Source organism: Anastrepha obliqua, chromosome 2 (genome assembly GCF_027943255.1).
Source record: "Anastrepha obliqua isolate idAnaObli1 chromosome 2, idAnaObli1_1.0, whole genome shotgun sequence".
Classification (NCBI taxonomy): domain Eukaryota; kingdom Metazoa; phylum Arthropoda; class Insecta; order Diptera; family Tephritidae; genus Anastrepha; species Anastrepha obliqua.
The window spans coordinates 39,798,640-39,823,076 of NC_072893.1; the positions used below are offsets into that span (position 1 = coordinate 39,798,640).

Genomic DNA, 24,437 nt, shown 5'->3' on the forward strand with positions numbered 1-24,437 from the left:
AATGTTAATATAATCCTTTGAGAATATGTCAAAATAATTTCAGAATGTTAATTTAAGTATTTCTTCTATTACAGATCGTCAACCGTGACGACTCTATTCTTTGCGTTCGAGCGCTGCGAGAGGTACAGTTACGTTGTATTCAAACTTTAGAAGCGTTTTTCTCAAACCAAATTTTTCGAATTGTCGTACATAATAACTCGAAAAGTTATTGACCGATCTCCCTGAAATTCTGAACACATATTTTTTATGATATTACTTTCTATGTGAATTTACAAGTTTTCGAAAATTTTTCGAAGCAAAAATAGTAGGAAAATTCTCCCCAAAATTATTATTATTTTTTGAAGTATTTTATTCCGCGGATTTGTTTTTTCCATTTTTGTTTAATTCATATAGATATTATGACATAAAAAAAATTTGGGTTTTTCGTATTCAATGCATTGACGCCGATGCTACAATGCCCGCCGATTGAGAAGCCCCGCTGCGACCTTTCTGGAAGAATTGAGTATACATCCGCCATTTTAAATGATTAAAATAAAAAAAAAATTGTACCAGGACGTTCAATAATGTGTGTGACTGACACATAGATGGCGGCACTAGTAATAAATCAATATTTTTTTCGAAAGTTGGCCACCTTTTTAGGCATACTGTCAAAATCATATGTTAATCCGACCATTTGTTTACAAGTTACAGTGCTTTAAGTGACGCTACTTTTGAGTTTAAAAAAAAAATGAATTCAAAGCAATTCCGTGTGCTGATTTATCATTGTTTTTTAATGAAAAAAAAATACTGTTCAATGCCAGGAATGGCTTGAAAAACATTTTTCGGACTCTGCTCCATCAAAAAGAAGCATTTGTTATTGGTATGCCGAATTCAAACGTGGTCGTACAGACACCGATGACATTCCATCTACTGGAAGGCCAAATGACGCTGTTATTGCGGAAATCGTTGAAAAAACACTGAAAATCATTATGTCCGACCGTAAAGTGAAAGTGAGGGAGATTGTTGGCATTCTAAAGATATCAGCAGGCAGTGTACACACCATAATACACGAACATTTGGGTATGAAAAAGGTGTTTTCCAAATGGGTGCCGCGTTTGCTCACACCGGAGCAAAAGCAACAACGAATCGATGATTCAAAGAGCTGTTTGGACATGTTTACGCGCAATAAGTCGGAGTTTTTGCATCGGTACATCACAATGGATGAAAGATGGATCCACCATTTCACTCCAGAGTCAAATCGGCAGTCTGCTGAGTGGCATGCAGCCGGTGAAAGCCGCCCAAAGCGACCAAAGATGCAGCAGTCGGCTGGCAAGAATATGGCGTCTGTATTTTGGGATGCGCATGGAATAATATTCATCGACTATTTCCAGAAGGGGCAGAAGGGCTATTATATAGCGTTATTGGAGCGTTTGAAAGACGAAATCGCAAGGAAACGGCCTCATATGGCGAAGAAAAAAGTGTTGTTCCACCAAGACAATGCACCGTGTCACAAATCAATGAAAACGATGGCAAAATTGAACGAATTGGGCTTCAAATTGCTTCCCCATCCACCGTATTCTCCAGATTTGGCCCCCAGCGACTACTGGCTCTTCGCAGACCTCAAAAAGATGCTCCGTGGTAAGAGATTTGGCTCAAATGATGAAGTAATCGCCGAAACTGAGGCCTATTTTGAAGGCAAAGAAAAATCGTTTTATAAAGGCGGTATCGAAAGATTGGAAAAGCGTTGGAATGATTGTATCTCCCTAAAAGGGGACTATGTTGATGAATAAAAATGAATTTTGGCAAAAAAATGTGTTTTAATTAGTTAGTCACACACATTATTAAACGAAGGTATATTATTTTAATGTGTAAATAAACTGTATGCCAATTTTGAAAAAAATATATTAACTTCTTCATTTTAAATAATTTTAGTGAAAATCAGCGAAAATATGTCCGTTTACAAGTATCTGTCACCTTAACTTTTTGATATAACTATTGTTTTTTGCTTAATCAAAAGTTCTCCGTAAACACGCTACGAACTTATTCCCCTATTTAATATTTAAGTTCAGTCACACTTTTGAAAACGAAGTTTTTTATAGTTAAATCATAACGCACGTAAGGTTGAGGGCAGATCGAATCGTGTATTTGATTTTCCCGCTTTTTACATGTAGTCCGTGAGCTTTTGCATTTTTATCAACAAATTTAAAGATGCGCATAAGAGTGTTTCTGCTTTTAGTCATAATTAGAATATCACCAACATAGGCACATATCTGCAAACGATTAGTAAATAATGTTCCATTCGTGTTTATTGCTTGAACAGTTGTTTGTAGTATTAAACTGAATACTAAAGATGATAATGCGTCTCCTTGTTTTGCACCTGGTATGACGTGGAATGATATGCTTCCTTGCACCAGAACTTTACTTATTGTGTTCGGCAATCTAAAGAGAATCAAATTAATAAACTTCAAAGGTATTCCAATTTTCTGAAAGCAATATTTTATTTGTTTTCTATCTATGCCATCAAATGCCTGATTGAAGGCAACAAAGAGGCAAAATATATCATTTCGTAAAACTATTTGAAAATCTGCTGAATTTAAGTTCATAAACTGACAAATAATTCGCAATGAATATAACATCAATTTATATTTTCGTTTTATTTTCTTCATTTTAGGAAAATTGTGTTTCTTTTCTCTGGACTGTTTTATGTATATTTTTGAAGTGAAACTTCTTAGGCGTCGATGGACGAGCGAGAATGTAGAGTAAAATTTCAAGGTCATGCAACGTTTTGGGTATTTTCGTTCCGCGAGAGAGAAAAAAAAGTAACGTAGAGGGAAAAGGAGAGAGAGCTTTACCTTATATATATTATATCTTACATACACTTTAGGCTATTTTTCCTGAGTTTTTCCTTGTGGTTGCTAATTGGTAGTGAGAAATAACACTGCATACTTTTTGGCCCTTGTTTGTTGGTGCAAACTTGTAGGAAATATATTTTTGGTGTCTACTGTTTGAGGAGCTTTCTGGTCCAATTTTTTTTTGCGTTTTTTTGGGTGCCTACTTTTTGGCGCTTATTTCCGTTTCCTGGCTAGTGCTTGTGCGTACTATAAAGTGCTATCCATTGCGTCGTCGGATTTATTGGTATTGCCTTGCGGTAATTTGTGCCGTTGCTGCGGTGCTGGAATCGCTACGTTTGTGCGGCTGATAAAGGCACGGAGTAGTGCGCGTTTGTGTCCGGCGTTTACCTACACCGGTCGATCCTTCTCCGTTTTTTGTAAATTTTGTCTATTTGTATTCTCTGCAACTGTTGTGAATTTATTTAGATATATATTATTTTGTTCTCTCTCTCTCTCTCATTCTCTCTCGGGTCTCTCCCTGTTTCTTTGTCTGCCTTGAAAGTTTCACTTCTGTTATGTGTATATTTGTACATGTCAATAATAATTATTTCTTATTTTATCTCCATATCCAAAAGCATAACAAAAAGTCGATTTTTTCGAAACTGGTAACCGGAACGGAAATTTAATTTAATTTTTAAAACTTGCATGTTGAAATCCTTTTAGGAATATAGCTTCAATAAATTCCGACCATATTTTATTTTTGTCCATTGTTTGTATGAAGTCGGAGCACTGTGTGCCGAGCCAAAAGTAGTAGATATTGGGAAAATGATAAAGTATTAAGACTAAGGAAAATAATTAGTCTATTCACTCATATTTGTGGATTGTCATGCGAAGAGTGACAAAATGAGTAAATAAATTAATTATAATTCAATGATTAAAGATTTGTTCACTTGTGGCGTTAAAAAGAAAAAGCGCATTTAAGAAGGACAAAAAAAGTGGAAAAATCAAAAACCCTTTTTGGTAAAAATGGTAGCAAAAACGAGTTTCCTTTTAATTAAATTATAAATAATTAATGATGCAAATGGCGATTGCCTACTATTGATCATTGATACCAATAAAAAGATGGCTTAACTCAATCCCCGAATTATATTTTGTGAATCAATTTTTAAATTCAAAACTGATCGCGAAGTTGCGTCAATGTGACGCTATTCTGTTACCTAAGCATTATAACCCTAATGAAATTCTTTCATAGAACAAGCGGGTCCATTATAAATTGAAATATAAATCATCTAAAAACAAACGTACATACTCATGCCCTACTTTACTTTGCTTTGTCCACGTACGTTTGGAGTTTTGACCCCCAAGTCACGATTATTCTTACATTCCTAATCTCCTACCAAGCCCCCGAGTGTATGTCTGCCTTGAAAACGCTCTTCATAAAAATTCATCTGCAATTCGGAGGCTATGATTCATTATTTACTGGTTCAATGAACTCTAGTTGTATGTATAAATACATAAAGAAAGAAATAATAAACTTTTTTGCAATAAAAATATTGTCTGTCACAGCTCAAAAATTAATCAAAAACTAAACTCTGCAATAAGAAAATCTCTATAGCGTAAGGCTGAGTATATAGAGCAAGTTAGTCTTCTTCAGTTGTGGCCAGTAAGGGGACAGATACCTGTAAACGGCCATACTTTCCCTGATTTTCATTAAAATTTTTTAAAATGAAAAAGTGAATATATTTTTTTCAAAATTTGCATCAGTTTATTTATACATTAATATAATATATTATATAATACATTTTTTTTAATCATTTAAAATGGCGGATGTACACTCAATTCTTCCAGGAAAGTCGCAGCGGGGCTTCTCAATCGGCGGGAATCTTAGCATCGGCGCCAGTGACCTGAATACAAAAAACCAAACATTTTCTTATTTATTAATGTCATAATTTCTATATGAATTAAAAAAAAAACAATGGAAAAAAATTCGCGGAATAAAATGCTTAAAAAAAATGAATTTTGGTGCCCATTTTCCTATTATTTTTGCTTTTGAAAAATTTTCGAAAACTTGTAAATTCACATAGAAAGTAAAATAATAAAAAAAGATATGTGCAAAATTTCAGGGCGATCGGTCAATAACTTTTCGAGTTATCGTGTACGCCAATTCGAAAAATATAGTTTTGAGAAAAACGCGTCTAAAGTTTGAATACAACGTAACTATACCTCTCCCAGCGCTCGAACGCAAAGAATAGAGTCATCACGGTTGACGATCTGTAATTAAAGAAATACTTAAATTTACGTTCTAAAAATTTTTTGCCCTATTCTTAAAAGATTATATTAACAGTTTATGAAAAAGAAATTTTTTTCAAAATTTTACAGGTATCTCTCCCCTTAAATATATATATTACTTCTGCTTCATTTAGCTTCGCTGTGTTTAGGTATTTTTGTTCTGATCTCCTTCAGTACCGGACATCTTCCTAACAAGTGCTGCATATCTTCTTCTTCGTTTAAATTGCAGAGGGTTCAAATTTTCTTGGCATTTGCGTATGTGGTTGCATTTAGCTTCAATAAACCACATCTTACTTTGAAAATTGTCGTAATATCAGCTAGTCGCATATCTTCTTTAATATATGATTCCCCTTTTGAGTAGTCTAAATGTTTATAAATTCCCGTCGCACTTGATTGTGCTTTTTACCTTGCCATGTTGGGATCTTTTATTTTCATTTTGGTAAGAAGTTGTACACAGTGATCTTGCCAGTGTGAAGCGGTGATGTTTTCTTCTGACCGAACTCCATTCCCATGCCGATCAGATGCTTGCGCCAAAACGAATTTTTATTTACGATGTCTTGTGTTAGTTTGTGTGGGATTCTGTTGCAATTGTATTTCTAAATGGTTTTCCAGATATACTTCAAGTGTAGTTCTAAAGAATTAATGTGGCTATCTTCTAAATTAGTTTTTAGTGTTATTGCATAATTCGGAGTGAACTCGGGTAGTTTGAGGATTCTTTTAATAACGTTGAAGTTTATTTACCTCATCGAATAAGGCATATCCCCAAACTTGCGCTGCGTAGGTTTGTATCGCTCTGCATACCACTTTGAACAGCTTCCACTTTGATTTTAATGAAATGAATGGCTTCGCTAAAAACTCGTTAAATGAGCAATCAATACTAGATTTTGCCGAAGTATTTCTGGCTTCTAAGTGCTTGCCAAATGCCATTTTGGGTGTGGGAATGAGGCCAAGATATTCGGCGACCAATTTAATTTCACCTTGGTATCACCATTTTTCTGCCAGGGAAAGCCCTCCACCTCTTCTAAAAACCATTTTCTCCGATTTATTTGGGTTTACTTCCATATTCCATTCAGCGCAGTATTTCTCTAGGTTACTAATCTTGTTGGGAAGTTATGTATTTTTAAAGAAACCTAGTAGATACTTCAGATTGTCAAAATGATCATTTTTCACCCGAATTGCCTCAAAAGGATGATCTACTGTATTGTATCCTGATTTACATGATATATCAGGATGTACGGGGGGTTTAATAAGTACTAGTGTTAGAAATTTTTTTCAATATAATTCCCTTTTAGAAAGATACATTTTCCCCAACGCTCCGGCCATTTTTTAACCCCTCCAAAAAATAAGATTTGTCCAACTCTCCAAAATACGTCTCTGCCTCGGAGAGGGATTCCTCGTTTAAACAACATTTTTTTCCCGCGAAACATTTCTTCATGATAGAAAACAAGGACTTCCTGCGGGTGAATACGGGGTGTGCGGCAGCAATTCATGCAGCTTGGCGGCGACAACTCCAGATGAAAGTGATGGTGGGTTATCGTGGTGAAACAGCACCTAATTTTTCGCCAAATGCGGTCGTGTCGCCTTCAATTTTTTTGTGAAAGTGGGCCAATAACTCACTGTAGTATTGTCTAGTGATCGTTCTTCGTTTTTGAAAAATATCCATGAGAATGACGCCGTTCGCATCCTAAAAAATTGTCGCCGTGACCTTTGCAGCCGCTGTCTTCGCCTTCTTTGGAGCAGATTCACCGGGAGAAATCCATTAGTTTCTGGTGTGTAGTGATGAATCCAGGTTTCATCAACGATGATAACTCGACGCAAAATCTTCTTCGAATCTCTCTTAAATTGCTCCAAACACTGCCTCGAAGTTAACAGCCGCATACGCTTATTGTCCACCCATCGGGTCGACAATTTTTCATCGCCAACATACGAGGCGTGCCTTTTATATTTCGGGATTTGGCAACCCTGGTGTTGCAATCTGGCAACTGACAGCTGTATCGCAAAGTTAGAAATTTTTTGGCTTTTACGTACTCAGAACGTTTTGAAATACCAGCGCTATTTGTGTTGTTTACAGTAACTTAAAAGATTCATCTCGGTCCAAAAATGGAATTAAATCGTGAACATTTTCGTGCGATTATTTTTTACAACTTTCGACGTGGATTAACTCATCAACATTGCATGGATGAACTTAATTCATTTTTTGGCGATGAAGCTCCATCAAGGACTAGTGTTTATCGATGGTATGGTGAATTCAATCGTGGTCGTAGTTCACTCCAAGACGAATTTCGTGAAGGTCGTCCAAAATCAGTTGTTGTTCCGAAAACCATTAATGCTGTGCGCGAACTGATATTGCAAGATCGTAATTTGACCTATCGTGAGATTGAGACAATCTTAGGCATTAGTGGGACCAGCTTACATTCAATATTGCATAAACATTTGACTGTCAAAAAGATTTGTTCGCCTTGGATCCCACACAATTTGTCAATCGCTCAAAAAAAGGCTCGTGTCGATTGGTCGAAGGAAATGCTCAAAATATACGATCGCGGGGCTTCGAAACAAGTCTATGACATCGTGACAGGTGATGAATCATGGATTTACGCGTATGAGCCCGAAAGTAAACAGCAGTCGACTGTATGGGTGTTTCAAGATGAGCCAAATCCAACAAAAAGGGTCGCCTGTTTTTTCGGAAAAACTGGACATGTCGCAACCGTACCACTAGAACAACGCAGAACAGTAAATTCTGAGTGGTACACAACCATTTGTTTGCCAGTTGTCTTCCAAGAAATTAGGAAAACCAATCGCCAAAGACGGATGACTCTTCACCAGGACAAAGCTCTCACACATCGGCTCAAACAACTGCATTTTTGAGCACCCAAAACATCGAATTAATGGGTCATCCGCCGTATAGTCCTGACTTGGCACCGAATGACTTCTTTTTATTCCCGTACGTAAAAAACAAACTGAGAGGTCAACGTTTTTCGACTCCTGAAGAAGCGGTTGCGGCATTCAGAATGTATGTTTTGGAGGTACCTCATTGAGAGTGGCAAAAGTGCTTCGACAATTGGTTCAAACGCATGCAAAAGTGTATAGATCTTCATGGAATGAATGTTTTGAAAAACAATAAAGTGATTTCCGGTCGACACACACTTATGACCTCTGTTACTTCGCGCACTTTCGTTCGTCGATCAGCGAGAATAATGTCGTGAAATTTTTGAATGATTTCCTCGGTAACTACGTCTGCTGTGCGTCCTGGTCGCTTCTCATCAAAAACGGATATTCGCCCACTTTTAAATTTGTTGAACTAATATCTAACTGTGAACTCAATAGATGGCGAAGCGTTCCTATAGACAGCATCCAACTTTGCTTTTATCCCCTCACATTTTTTTATATCCAAAAACAAAAAGGGAAGTACCAAACGATACTGCTATTTTTCCATCTTAGCGAGAACCACGAAACACATCTTACTCGAATCGTTGCCAAATGCAAACTAACCTGTCAATCAGTCTGAAATTCATTTTGCCGTCGTTCGATAGATTGCATCACACGTTGCTTACACCAACTTCTCTCAGGAACGCCCTCTGTCATGAAACACGGGTACTTGTTAAATGTCTTCGTATTCCATATCGTTTTGGTCCTGGACATACCGAACAAGATTTTGCTCATAGACACACGCTTTTGAACACGAAATCTTTTTCGTACAAATTTTACTTTTTCTCCACTTTCACTCACAATTTCTAGAGCTAGGAACCTAACGACTTGCTAAGGGTGCCGATTAGCCGATTCGAGAGGAAACGAGAAAAAAACTTTTTATTATTAATTTATACCTCATCATTATTATTTGTTCATTAGTTATATGGGAGCCGCTTTAATCCTCGGCAAATATCATTTAAATAACTTATCCACTTAAATTGCTTATTTTAAAATACTGACTGTAAGCATTTATTTAAAAAAATAATACAATAATTAATTAATTGAATACAAATAATTTACAACCCACGAACCGTCTTCCCTTCCTTTGTGTTTATTTGCTTCTTTTTTATTTATTACTAGCGTACCCTCGCCCGCTTCGCTAGGCGATAAATTCAATGATTTGCTGAAAGAGAATAAAATTAATACAAAACAAAGCAAATTCTTTGATACAATTTCATTCGAACTTTATTGTAACACTTTTTGGTAGACAACGTTTTTGGTTTATCCATCTTTCGCGTAAATGAATAATGACGATGGTTTGCCTACGCGTGAGCAAGCTACATACAATTGTCTATGAGAAAAAATTGGGTATTCTAAATTAATACCGCACATTTGTAGAGACTGCCCTTGCGCCTTATTAATTCTCATAGCGAAGGCAAGGCGAATAGGGAACTGCAAATGTTTGAAATCGAATGGTAAATCCGTCTGAATCAGTGGAATTCTGGGTATCAAAACGTCTTCTCCTTTGTACTTCCCTTTCAAAATTGTTGCTTCGATAACATTACCCATTAGCTTCTTCACAGCGAGTTTTGTAATAATCGGTGCTCCAATTTTTAATCGTAAATTATGAGGTGGTAGGCCTGGCAAATCGAGTGAGTTTAAGAATTCAGTTGGATAATTTACGACATCATCTTGATCAGTAATAGTGTCCATTGACTTATATGCAACTATGTCACCAGGTATTTGATCCAAAATAGCTGAATTTACATCATTGACGTCCTTATTTTTCCCAGCTAAAATTGCTCTTTCACTGAGCCAATCATGGTTTTTGTAATGTTGAACTATGTTTGGAAATACACTCTGTGTCAATGCCTCTTTAGACTGTGCAAAAGTGGAGAAATTGTTAGGCAATGTAATCATTCCTGTTGGATCGGCAGACATTTGGCCATTTCCGATTTTCAGTAGTTGGTGTGAAAATTCAGCTGCTGACGGATCGTTCTGTAGTTGAACACGTACCTTTGTAGCAAGTGTAAGCGTGTTTACATGTCTCCATAAATACGATGATTTTAAACATGCATTGATTTCATCTACAGCCGTAGATTTTGAGATCACAGGTAATGTTTGCCTGAAATCTCCAGCCAATAAAATCATGACACCTCCAAAGACTGTTTGGCTTCCTCGTAGATCTTTCAAAGTTCTATCAAGTGCTTCCAATGATTTCTTGTGTGCCATAGTACACTCGTCCCATACGATGAGCTTACATACTTTAAGAACCTTTGCCATTCCAGAAGTTTTCGAAATTTTACATGTTGGTGTTTCATTTACCTGCATATTCAAACGCAACTTTAATGCAGAATGTGCTGTGTGACCGCCTTCCAGTAATGTAGCCGCAATTCCGGAAGAAGCGAGTACCAATGCAACGTTATTATCTGATCGAATTGTTGCTAAAAGCAATGAAATCAAAAAGGTCTTTCCTGTTCCCCCAGGAGCATCCAAGGAAAACAATCCACCAGTTCCATGGCTAACATTATTCATGATTGTATTGTATCATAAACATGTTGCTGTTGGTCATTCAATTTCGTTTTTGATGTTACAAACGTGTTTAGTTCATTACACAATCATAATGGTATTCACGCTCCAGTTCTCAATTGAAGATATCATGCATTGTACGTTTTACTTCTGGCATGCCCAATTGTACTAATGATTTGTTTGACATCGACAAACAAATGTCGTTAATCCTTATCAATGCTTCATTGTAAATTTCCAAAGTGAATTCCAACTCATAATTTGCAGTAGCTCGACGCATTTGGTGTAAAATATCATCCGCCATATAATCTTTGAAATTATTCCATAATTCCAATGGATTAGATGGGGAGCACATTGCAATTATTATCGTAAATAATGTTCGTATTTGATGTGAACTGGCTATTACAGCTGAAACGGCAAGCGTATCTTCCCAATGCTTATCATCCTCCAACAAATTTAATTGTTGACATGCTTCACGATATGTAGCGCACAGTTCACCATTAATTGTTCTTAAAGCTTGGAATGATGTTGGGCCACGAACATTAACTAACAATCGCAAGTAAAAACACTCAGCAATCGCAAGTAAAAACACACGCAAATTTCCGTTGACCATTATAGTGACAAAATTATCGATCACCAATTCCAACAGGATTTCAAAATCAGGGTTGGAATGAGTTGTTGTGTGGTATACTTCTGAATAAATGAGAAATAAACAAAATAAATCTAAACATTCAAATTCTAACTTTATCTTGTATATGTTCTTATTACCTTTGAATTTTTCCAATGAAGCACCATTAATTTTAAATTTTGCAAGCATTTTTTTTATCATTTCGCGTTTCTTTCCTTTTTCATTCGATTCCAACATTTTTCCATAGCCGAAAACATCGTTTGCAAACGCATTCATTTCCATATAGGATTGGTCAAGGAAGCATCGCTCAATTGAATTGAAACATTGTTTTCATTCGAATCATCGATTTCTGGCTGAGTTTCAATGTCCGGTTCATTTGAAATTTCTGTACTCGACTCTTTATTTGCCGTATTTGCGACAGCAGCCAAATTGCCATCGATTTTCGATTCTTCAAACACGCTTACACCTTCGGATTGTCTTTTCGTTTCGTGATGAACAATTTCCGTCTTTGACTCGTTGTTCGTTGAATTTTCATCTGAAACAACAAACACATTGTCCTCATCGATCTGAATTCCCATGTCTTCAAACACGCTCATATCGTTGGATAGTAAATCTATTATCCTTGGTCAACACACAAATGAACTGCACACAAAACACAAATTAGTAGTTCGGCGTTCGTGTATGTGTACTGAAGCATTGCTCTTCATAAAGAGCGTACAAACCTCTGTGTTTATGTTTACTCTCCGTCGAAAAAAATTTGCAACTTAGCAACACGACACAAATCGTTTCACAATAACGAAAAATTCGTATATTTATTCAAAAAAAGTTGTACACATAAAATGAATGTTAATTCGAAATTTACTATAATCTAAGAATCGAGCAAGTGTTGTTTTGTACAATATTTTGATTTTTTCTTTTTTCATATGAAGAAAATATTAAAAAAAAAATTTTATTTTGCTAAAAGCCTTCCCCTAGTGGATCCCTATAATATGAGAAAAGAACGAATAAAATTGGCCTCGTATCGGCCCAAAAAATTGCGTACAAACGAACATCATTTCATTTTTATATATATAATTATTATTATTTATTTTTTTTGTTTTTTTTGCCCTTTTATTGCGCTATTATATTTTACATGTTATCATAAAACAAGTCCCAAATGAGCTAAAGTTGCTTTAGATTTGAATTTCATACTTGCCACCTCGAATTTAAGTGCGCACACATCGCTAAAATGGCTGATGCACTTAGTAAGTTGAACAAACTCGTAAATTTCAAAAATCCAACAAATTTCTAGAAATTAACATTCAAACAGATATTTATGGTGGCATATGTTTTCGGGTACATGCGAGAAAATGCAAAATTATAATTTTTGTCAAAAATACATACACACATGTAAACGTGCACATGTGCATATGTATGTATAGGCGCTCTCGACCGCACGAATGAGCAGCTATCCTTAGCCGACCTGAGGATCAACATTTTCGAAGCAACAGTGTCTGTTACAACAACAACAAATGCTTGAGCAATCGCCCCAATAATATTTGCAGCGTCGGCAATAACAACAAACAGCAGCAGCATCATCAGCAGCAGCAGCAAAAAGTGAAAGAAACAATGTACGTGCTTAAGCTGATGATAAAGTTGTTTGCAATTTCGAAGCCAGTAAAAGCTCATCTTATCGGTCTTTGGCCTATGTATATGTATACGACTACACAAGCATACATGCCTATGTATTTGTAGTATACCAATATGCACATTGGCAAGGTGTATACATATTAAAAACCCCACTCTCAAGTGCAGGTATGCTCTACTCGCCGCTATTTGAAACTGGTCGAAAATTTTTCTGCTATGACAATGTTTCATTGGCTTCATAGTTGTTGTCTTAGATTTTTACAAACATGCTTTCTCTGCTGCTTGCGCTCCTATCGTTCGTAATTTGCCTGCAACACGAGGTTTTTCGCCTTTCAGTTACTACTTCCGTTACGTTATGCTGAGTTGGTTACTCGCAAGCACACAAAACGCTAACACGCACACACACACACACACAACTTGCAGCCAGCCATTAGCTTACATACAAGCCTGCTCACCGCCCATTTATTCTAGGTTAGTAGTGTCAAAGCAAATTTTCGGCAATTTTCTCCCGGTCTCACCATCACTTCTTATCTGTCCAATTGTCTGTCTGCCTGTATTTTTCGCTCGCAAAAAGTTTCGTACAACTTTTCAGCGCTCTTTCTCTACAGCTTTACAAACTTTCTCTGTCGCCTAAGCGCTCTCTTCAATGCTATGTAGTTCTCTTAAATTTTGTGTAGCTAACAATGATTTTTCGGAGTCACTCATACGCCCCGTTGTGTGCAGAGTCGTCGTCTGTCTTACGAGAGGCAAAGCATCCTGGAATAACCAGTGTCACTTTACATTTGGAGTTGAGCATATTTTTGTGTTTTCTCCGGCATTTCGTGGTAGAGGTTAAGTGGGTTTTTGTTATTCCACTCTATTCTGGCCCACTTGCACAACATGCGCAAAATTTCAAAAAAATGTCCGTGTTTTTATTTTTTCTTTCTTAATTGTAACTTTTTTCGTGCAGTTATTACACAGTTTGTGTGTATGTTACATTAATTTGTAAGTATATGGAATATACAAAAAACTATTAGTTTGGTTTTCGTGAGGAAAATAAAAGGAATGTGAGTGAAGCTCTGTTGCATATACTATTAGACATGTATATACTTAGATATATATATATTTATTGTTATATATATTTATAAAACTCTAACTTCTACTTCGAGTAGAGGATATTAACAACTCCTCTTCGCCATCGAACACGATTTTGCGCAAGGACTTTAAGTTCACTCCAAGTCTTAGTCAAAGACCTCATTTCAACCTCCCTTGAACGCCACCAGTTCGTTCGTGGTCTGCCTGCATTTCGTCGTGTCTGTTGGAAGGGGTTCCATAGCATAGATATTGTCGTCACTCTTTCTCAGGATATGGCCAATCCATCGCCATTTCCTTCTGCGGATTACAGTCCCCACATCGGATTGAGCAGCCTTCTTCAGTAACATATAGGCTTATAGGGTATAATTTAATGGAGACGAGTAAAAAAGAAGATATTGAATAAAATAACAATAAACAAACATACAAACGAATTTGAACGCAGTTGTACCATATGCAAACAAAGCGGTTTTGAAAATAAATATCGCAGAAATTAGGGCTATGAAATCAATGGTGCATAACATTGCCAACTTCACCATAAACGAATCTCACATCGAAGAAGCAAACTCCATTACTAACCTTTGCAGTGTTATTTTTGCGAATAGGGGGTCTGGTACAGATATTAAAGAACGATTAAAGAAGGCACAGACAGCGTTCAGCAAGCTAAGTTCCATGTGGCTCTCGCAACAGATATTTAGAAATATCAAACTGCGGATATTTGAGTCAAACGTAAAGATGGTTTTCCTTTATGTCTGTGAAACGTAGAATCAGATGCAAAAATATGCTCAAGCATTTCGAACATTTGTCAACGCTGTCTGCGTAAAATCGTGCACATATTCTGGCCGAATACCATCCAGAACACTTTGCTTTGGCAAGCCACGAAGCAGAGGTTTGCCTTAAAAGAAATTATTAAACGGAAATGGAACTAACTTGTCCACAGACTGCACCGACTCAATAACGACATCAGCATAACCGCAGTTGAATGGAGCCCACAGGGCAGTCGCCGCAGAGGAGGGCCGTTTAACACTTCGAGAAGGATTATTGAGGCGGAGATGGCAAACACGAACAAAACATGGAGTGAATTTGAAATACTAGCCCAAAATCGGGGCCAGTCGAAACAATTTGTTGAAACTCTATATTCCAAATAAAAATAAAATGAGCAAGTACTTGTAATGATATCCTAACACCCAAATATCCTAAACACCAACCGCCTCTCGTTTGAAAGCTGAAAGATTTGTTTGACCCACATTACTAACAGTTAAGAATCAGCTATAAGCTACGTGAGTTACTTTTAAACAAGTTTAAGCATTTTCTTATGCACTTAAATTGCATTCCTATAGTTATCAAATAGCTTGGAAAACATTACTAAAAGTTCACATGGCTTGCATACCAAAATCACCTCCAGTGTATAGATATCCAGAGCTTCAAAAGTAAGAATCTTCTATACGTATACGTACGTTCTAGACGTATACTCTCGTCCACTTCTTTCCTTCATCTATCACTGATCATCTTCCTGTGTTATAATTGGCTGAATAGGTAATTCAAACTAGAATAAATATTGAAGCACTGGTCATCAGAATGGTAAACCTTTTTTCCGCTCAGTAGAAAGTAGCCATACGATCGGTCCAATTTTTCAACACATTTTCGATTGTATGCGGCTGTATTTCAGCTATGACATCGCGTATGTTGGTCTTCAGTGCATCAATTGTTGCTGGTTTATTGGCATAACACTGGTCTTTGACGGCACCCCAAAGATAATAATCCGACGGCGTCAAATCGCAGCTCCGAGGCGGCCAAACGATATCAGAATTTCGGCTCGTTGTGAATGCATCGGCTTTTCTTCGATTTCGTGCGGGTTTGTCAATAAGCAGCCCAGTTTCTCTTACTTTTTTCGCAAAGTAACGCACATACGCTTCATTCGGTGCTTTTCTTCTTCCCATTGCCGTAGTATTTTTCGTACACATTCTGCAACATTCTGCCATGATTTTCAAAGTAATGTCGCAATATTTCCCAGCGTTCCTTGAGCGTATACACAACCATTTTCGTTCAACGGAAGAATAAAACTAATTTTCTGTCAAATCAGATGACAGCTAAGTGTTACCATTCTTCAAATAATACCTAGTTCAAATCCGTAACGATAGATGGCGGGCCCTGTATATAAGTGTATATGTTATGTATAAGTTTATGTTCGCTAAGAGTTTCTCTGCCTCTTACAACATTACGTAACTCTCTAATATTGCCAATTCTCGTCCAGAGCCTAATATTTTGGAGCTGTTTCTATTGCAGTTTCTGTTTCCTCTCAACCCTATTTCTTTTTCTGTTTCCGTTTCTGTTTCTGTTTCTATCTTTGTCTCTGTCTCTGTCTTTGTCTCTGTCTCTGTTTCCTCTCAATCCCATTTCTGTTTCTGTTTTCTCTCAATCCAATTTCTGTTTCTGTTTCTTCTCAGTCCCATTTATGTTTCTGTTTCCTCTCAATTTCATTTTTATTTCTGTTTCTGTTTCCTCTCAATCCAATTTCTGTTTCTGTTTCTTCTCAGTCCCATTTATGTTTCTGTTTCCTCTCAATTTCATTTTTATTTCTGTTTCTGTTTCCTCTCAATCTCATTTTCATTTGTTTCAGTTCTGTTTCCTGTAAATCCCATTTTTCCTTCGATTTTCCCTTCCGGGATAAGTTTTAGCAACTTTCGCTTTTCGTTTATGAGAAAAGGCCCTAGATAAGCCGTCCTCGCTCATTCCACCGTCATAAGAAACTGCCTATTTCGATTCATTTGGCGAAGAACTTCGATGTTGGAAACGTGGCCAGTGCATGAAATTTCACACGTCTGTATATCCAAATTTCAAAGGCTATCTTTCTAGTCTATTCATATCTGCTATTTTAAGGGTTTATGCGTCCATTGCACACAAGATTACAAGACCATGAATAGCTTTTGACGAAGCGAATTTACAATTTCATGGTTGCAGAATATTTTCTTATAATTGCAGAATGACGGCAAGTTCTATTCTTGATTTAATTTCCAGCAGCCCCACTGCTCTTTAATGCAAAATGAACTACGCTTTCATATGCACTGCTTATGGGATCCCAATGGAATTTCAGGAATATTTTTTCAAATAAAAAAATGAAAAACAATACTTAAATCTTTTAAACTTTTTATTTGACTTTGTATGTAAAACTTCAAAACATTTTTTTTTTATTTGAATAATCTAAAAAGTGGTGCTGAAATTGACCCTCCCGAAAAATTGGACCTGGGCAGCGTTGTCCATTTTAGCTCTTCTATTTATCTGAAAGACAAAAACCTAGAAAATTATTAATCAGTATGACTGTAGCTATGTCCCATACTAAAATAAAAAAAAAATTGGCGGGGGTTTGAATTTGACACTCTAAAAATCGGGGTTTTTTATTAAAAAAATACGAAATATTTGAAATAATAATATGATTCTACAGGGTGGGCCATATAGCGTTTGCTTTTTGAACCTCCTATTTTTTTGAGAATGGTAACACAAATGACATGTCAAATGTGTTCATAATTTACTTAAAGGTTTGACATTTACGAAATGGGACGCTTTACGCTTGAACAAAATTGGGAATTATTGAAAACCTATTTCCAAAGTGGTGAGTCTTCTTGTTCTTTTCTGATTTTCACATCGATGGCTACATCAATAAACAAAATTGTCGGATTTGGGGCTCAGAAAATCCACACGTTACTGTCGAGTAGCAAATGCATCCACAACGAGTCACTGGTTGGTGCGGTTTTTGGTCTGGCGGCATCATCGGGCCATTTTTTTTCGAAAATGACCGAGGAGCCGCGGTTACAGTAAATGGCGAGCGTTACCGTGACATGCTCAACGAGTTGTTTCCAAAAATTGAAGAGGATGACATAAGTTACACTCGAACTTTTGGCTCCCGTTTTTGAAAACCGAATAATCAGCCGAAATTCCGATATCAATTGGCCGCCTCGGAGCTGTGATTTAAGCCCGTTGGACTATTTTTTGTGGGGAGCTGTTAAGGATAAATGCTATGCAAACCATCCAGAGAGGATTGATGCTTTAAAACACGAAATCGAAGTTGCCATTCATGAAATTGGAGCCCAAGCAATCGAAAATGTGCTTAAAAATTGGGTTGATCGAATGGCTTACTGTAAAGCCAGTTGTGGCAGTCATTTGAACGATATTATTTTTCATTCATAAATGACAATGTTCAATCTTCAAAATAAAAAAAAAAAGTTTGAAAAAATATTGATTAGTTTTTTTTTATAGCCTATTCAAAAACCAAATTTTACATGGCCCACCCTATAGTACAGGCGATAGCCATTGATGTTGTGAACAACATATTCAAATTTCGTTTGAATAGTTTCTGTTTTTTTATTTCACAACACCAGGCCGAGTAAAGATTGAAACACCAGTCTATTAAAGAAATGAAACAGACTTATTTTCAACAATTCGATTTTTTGACCTTTGAATTTTTCGAGAGTATAGAATTTCCTTAATGTTGTGTAAAACTTTTCAGAAAATCAGAGAAAAGTTTACGGTGATATATGACTTTAAATGCAAGCGTCTAGCTAAAGAAACTTTTAACTATGGAAGTCTTAAGGGCCTTTTATGTAGCACTTATTAGGCAGGCAGTAGTAACCCACCATATCTCCAGCCCCTTACAACCAACTATTTGTATATATTTGACTTCCTTTTCTAGGTGTTTAGTGGAGCTTTTTCTTCAATCTGTGGTACGCGTTCAACAAATGAAGGGGTGGGCGCAGGGCCATATTGCTGGCATGCAAAATAGCATTTAAATCGCTGTATTATCTCGTTCTGCTATACCAAATTTAGTCCGCCTACGTATGTATGTCTATATAAGCTTTTATTTTTTTAAATTTGGGCAATAGCAGTACTTGGAGCAATTCAATGATTTCTCTACACCAGCAATTCTTTTTTTTTTTCTTGCTTTTTGAATATCATTTTGTAACTGACATCTTAAATCAGCACAGTTTATGTTTATTCATATTTGTGAGTATACATGTATTTGTATATATGATTGTGTAGATGAAATAGTAGATATGTGCAGCATCTGCACCACAGCAATTGCTCATAATAAAAACTCATCCACACCTAGACGAAGCTCATCTGTCAAGTGTCTGATACATATCTAGGCACACATAAGTATGTACGCATGTGTATTTATGCGTGTGAATGAAAAGCAGCTGTTAGGTGAGCTGGTAGCAGTTAGCTACTTTTTTTCTCTAATACAACCGCCTCCACCTCTCCTACGTTTTTCACTTTATCCTTCGACCCATTTCATTTCGACACTACTACTCGTAGTGTTTGGCTTCTGCTGACCTTTTCCTCATGCGAACATTTTCTTGACGCCTATTTATTTATTATCTCATATGTGATCTTTTTTTTTTTCAAGTACAAAATTTTCAATTTTATCCATATATGCATGTGTTTGTGCCAACTTACATCTCCATGTGCGTACTATTGTGCGATGAAATAGCACTAACACCCATCAACTTGGAAAACTTCAACAAACAAAACCACCTCCAAAGCGAGTATCCTAAAGAAAGCATTAGCAAAATATCTGGATTTCTACTAAACCCCGAACCGCATCATCAACAACTCAACCACAAAAAGTAAATAAATCGAGAGGATGATTTGAGTCAACCACAAAGGTAACACCTGTGCTTGAAGAGCTGTCATATGAAGATTGTGCAGGTTGGATAGAAGGGTGGTTTCAAATGAGAGTGAAAGGTAAACAGGCTAAAAGATACAATTCCAATATGTTCGTCAAAATATTTCACTACTTTAGTCAAAAAACAAAAAGAGGCAAACAAACAAAAAAAAACACTTTTGTGTTGCTGTAGCGGCAAACGGCTAAAGCACAAAATCAATAACTTCACATTTTCGTTGCATGTCTATTTGTATGCATAACAGCTAGCTTCTGCTGCGCTCCCACTGCCAGACAATAATTTATTCGCAAATACTTTGCAGAACCGCAGTAGTGATGCTCATCATTACTTTCAGCTCGCCAAGGCTTCGCATTTGTCAGCCGGTATTTGCGCCTGCCAGCTGACGGCAAGGTACAAACACCATCTATTGAGGCATACGAACGTCTTGTTAGTTCCAACTGTTAGGTGTCATATTGAATACAAGCTTATCATATTCGTATTTGCCTTCCAATAGCTTGGCAAATTGAAAGTGGAATGGATAGAGAAATGCACAGCTTAGACAAAAATCGTGAATATTAAAAGAAAAGTAGAGCAAATGGTAAGAAGAAATGGGTATACGCGAGAATCTAAGAAATCACATTCATTTAAAAAAAAACATCTGCGTACAGTTGAAACTGAGTTTACAACACCCAACGAATGCTTTTATGGGGACATTCACTTGCAGAAATTGTTACAGGTTGTTTGAGTAAAATTTGCTACTGTACTGAGCAACTGATTTCTTCTGTATTTAACCTCACACCACAAATTCCTGTAAACTTACATGAAAAAGTACTTCTATGGTAAGAGATTTGGTTAGATTTGAAGAGGCCTTTGATGAAGTAAGCACCTTTTTTTGTTGGGACAACTAGCAAGTGCAGCACTCAGACATTAATTAAATCCATTATACTACACTTCCCTCTTAATTTTCTTTAAATCTATCCGATCTCCGAAGAAATTTGAGTAGATCGTGTGGTGCCAAGGAGCCGAGATGGTCGCTTCTTAACACATAAGTGGACATGTGCTTCGCCCACAGAAAATGGCCCGTCATCAGTCCAACCAGCTGTCTGCATTCCCTTCTGTAAGCAACTACACCGGGCATCCGGGTCTGATCAAACATTTTCGACATTGAAGGTGAGTTTAACATATCTCTATTATAGCTAACGACTTGAGCTTCCAGATAGCTCCCTAAAATTTAATTTCCTTTTAAAACCCGGATGACGACACCAAAGTTTTTAAAAAGATATCCAACGGAAGGTATCCAGAGGATGATAGTGCTTTGAGTGGCGCCTGACTGTCACTCAGAATGGTCATACGCTCATTCCGCCTAAATTGAGCTCTGTATATAGACAGATGGAATATACCTACGGTTGGAAGATGCTTGAAAAACTACTCATCGCCACAGAACGCTTGGTTTCGTAGCCATATGTTCTAGTGCCCACGCTCTCTGGTGCCTTCGAGCTATCTGCGTGCTAGTGTACACTCCTAGAGTTTTCTTTCAACTACAATTTCGCAACCACACCAACATCTTTAGGTTTAAAAAGTTTACATGCATTGGGTATAATCAGAGAAAGCTTCACACGTATGTAGTACCACCCATAAGCGTTTACGCGCAGATGTCAATTGCAAACGTGCAAATCTATGTGTTCACAGGCGTACGCTTTACATACATGCGCGAAGTTATAAACAGTCGATTTTACATTTCACTTTCCACTTGACATTTTTCACTTTCGCGTTGACTGTTTCGCAATCACTTTTTACTGAACGTGTCTCGAAGACGACTGCTCGCTTTCATACTCTTCTTCCACTTGGGGTATCTCTGCTGCATACATACAAGCAACACCTACATGCCTTCATAAGCTATGCGTACCTTACTTCCTTATGTTTTCTTTTTCAATCAACGTATCTTTTTTCACACACTTTTCCATTTCACGAATTGAATTGAAAACGCGAATTTGCACTATTGAATTATTTATTAAATCAATGCACGCAGCGCGCACGGCAAGCGACCGGAGTGGTAGTGGGAGTAGCTCGTCTCAGCTGGCATAGGCGAAATTGCAGGCATTTGCACATGGCAACGCCTTGAAATAGGCAACGTATTATGCATTATGTGCTGCTGGAAGTTGACTCTTACACGCCATGCCAATTGTCATTTGTATAAAAGGCGCATCCTTAAAGTTAAAAATGTACCTTCGGAGCTCTACATACAAATGTGTGGATATGTGAGTGTTCCTTTTTCTTCTTTTTGGTGAAAACCACTTTTCATCAAGCGTAGCTGCGCTCCATGTCTTGGTTATTAGGTTTGGTTTGTATCCATTGTGGAGAAAGTAAATGTTATTGTATTACTTTTCTTTATATGATATTATTTTTTCTCATTTTGTTTTTTCGTTTAAGCTATTGATCGAAAGTGACAGTATTTGAAAAGCATCTCAAAAAAAGCAGTGTATTTTTCTTCAATTTGCATAGCTAAACGCTTAGATTAAAGCATTTCTGGGAACTGTAAGTTTAAATATTTATTAGATATGACAACTAATTTATAAGCAGGTAGAAAAAAATTCCTCTAGCTTGTACATCGCACGATACATTCAATATTCTCAAGACGCTGCATGAATTTTTCATACACAGGGTTTCAGAAAATGGGACCTAAATAACCACGTACGGACATTATTATTTCGGTAATTTTGAACTAAGTTGGTGATAATATATAAAATGATGTTCAAATTTCTACCATTTTCGAAATATTCGATTTTAAAAATTATTTGGAAAACAATCTTATTTATTTATATTGTACGTCCACTGCTTTTTCAATATTAATTGGAAGGTGCGAAGATCTACGCAACTGTTGACAATTATGATTTCGAGGTTGTAAGAGACTTCGTTTATTTAGGAACCAGCATTAACACTAATCACAATGACAGTCTTTGAATCCAACGGATAATCTTTCTAACCAATAAGTGCAACTTTGGGACCAAGCAGGGATTGAGTAGTAAAGTCCTCTCTCGGCGAACAAAATTAACACCTTAGAAGGCTGCTACATGTCCGTCCTATATTATGGCGCAGAAGCTTGGACGATGACAACATCTGATGTGGCGGCCCTTCGAGTGTTTGAGAAAAAGATTCTGTGAAAGATTTTTGGAACTTTGCACGTTGGTAACGGCGAGTATCGTAGGCGATTGAACAATGAGCTTTACGACGGCATAGACATTTTGCGGCTTCGTTGACTGGGTCATTTCGACCGAATGGAAAAAAAGCTCCGGCTCTAAAAGTATTCCATGCGCAACCAGATGACGATAGCAGCGGAAAAGGAAGGATCTCCTCTGCATTGGAATGATCAGCTGGGGATGGACTTGACTTCACTTGGTGTTTACAACTGGCGCCAATTGGCACGAGAAAGAAACAACTGGCGCACCTTATAGTAATGCCGAAACTCATAAAGATCTTAAAGTGCCTTTCATACAAATTTTATCTTTTTACTAAAATTAAGTGGTAAACATATCCATAGCTTTAAATTTGCTAGACCATAATTTAGCTAATGGAAGACTGAAAAAATATCACAGTTTAGGTTTCTCAGACAGAGTTTAAATCTACTAATTGTAAAAACATGTCCTCAGAACAAAGAAAATAGTTTTAAGTACTTTAACTAGCACTTTGAAACTTAGTATATATTATATATTTTTTTTGCTTTAAAAATTCATTTACAATCTAAGAATAACTTTAAACTGTTTTAAGCTTCATAGAAGTCTAAAAAATTCAATTTAAAGTCAGTGAAGTGATGAGTGTCGAACGAAAGATGAGTAAGAGCGAAAATTTTAATCGCTTTTTTTTCTCGAAATACGTTTTTTTCAGCGCTTCCAAATATAACTAAAGAAGTAGTCAAGATTTCAGCTTAAAATTTTACAGGGATATTCTGTAACGAATTTGCACGTACTTCCAATTTTAAATTTATTATCACTAAAAATATTGTTTTAATCACTTTGTTTAAGAAAAAGTGTGATTTTTTCTTTTTCACTTCAAATTCTCAGTTTTTTTCGTGAAAAATAGGTAAATGCATAGCGGAATAACTTATTCTAATGAAAAATTTGTATCTGGTTGAGTTCAGTTGATTACAAGAGGCTGTACATTACATGGCGCAAACTAGGTTACTTACGCCCAGCAGCGCCAAAATTGCACTAAACGAAAATATGTTTTTAGAAGGGATAACAATAGAAATAAATATAAAAAAAATTAATACATTATTTATTAATACTTAAACTATAAAAAAAAATTATTTTAATTTTTCTTTACAAAAATTAATATATAAAAAATTACGTCACTCAAAGTACCATGAAAAACAGTTGCTCTACGGTCTGCATCATGCCTCCTTGAAATGTTGATGGATCTGTAAAAAGTAAAAAAATTGTTGTCAAATAAAGTTGTAGTTATAGACTGTTGAGCCAGATTTTTGGCATCCTTGCAATTTACGGCATTTAAAAAAAAGTATGTTTATAAAATTTTTTAATAAAAATCTCCAAAATACGTCTCGACAGACTATAGAAAAAACACTTTCGAATATTTAAAAAAAATCGCATTAAAAAATATTAACAACTGTATGAGTTATCATGCAGACCGTGCCGGAAAAAGTAGTTTCGAGAAAAACGAATAGAACGACCAGCTGCCTCGAACGAAGGACAGCTACCTGTGCGCATCAAACTCTCATCGGGCAGTTACATTTTCTACCATAACTTTGTATCTATGGGAAATTTTTACAATCCACTTCTACAGAAATATGCCTAAAACTACAAAGAATAATAACCAGTAAAAAACTCGTGTTTTTGAAAATTCTGGACGCATGTAACCCCTTAGCAGCTCTAGCGCCGCAATTTTTTTTAATTAAAAAAAAATGTTATA

General features: G+C 36.5%; 1 protein-coding gene across 1 annotated transcript; it reads right to left on the reverse strand.

The window, feature by feature from the left end:
* Positions 1-10,650: 10,650 nt before the first annotated feature.
* LOC129238093 (uncharacterized) lies at positions 10,651-11,145 on the reverse strand. The gene has a single exon (XM_054873132.1). The coding sequence runs from the start codon at positions 11,143-11,145 to the stop codon at positions 10,651-10,653; it is 495 nt and encodes a 164-aa protein (XP_054729107.1).
* Between the last annotated feature and the right edge of the window lie 13,292 nt (positions 11,146-24,437).

Coding starts and splice junctions, on each gene's coding strand:
- LOC129238093 (XM_054873132.1), bottom strand. CDS start 11,145: ATGGTCAACGGAAATTTGCGTGTGTTTTTACTTGCGATTGCTGAGTGT.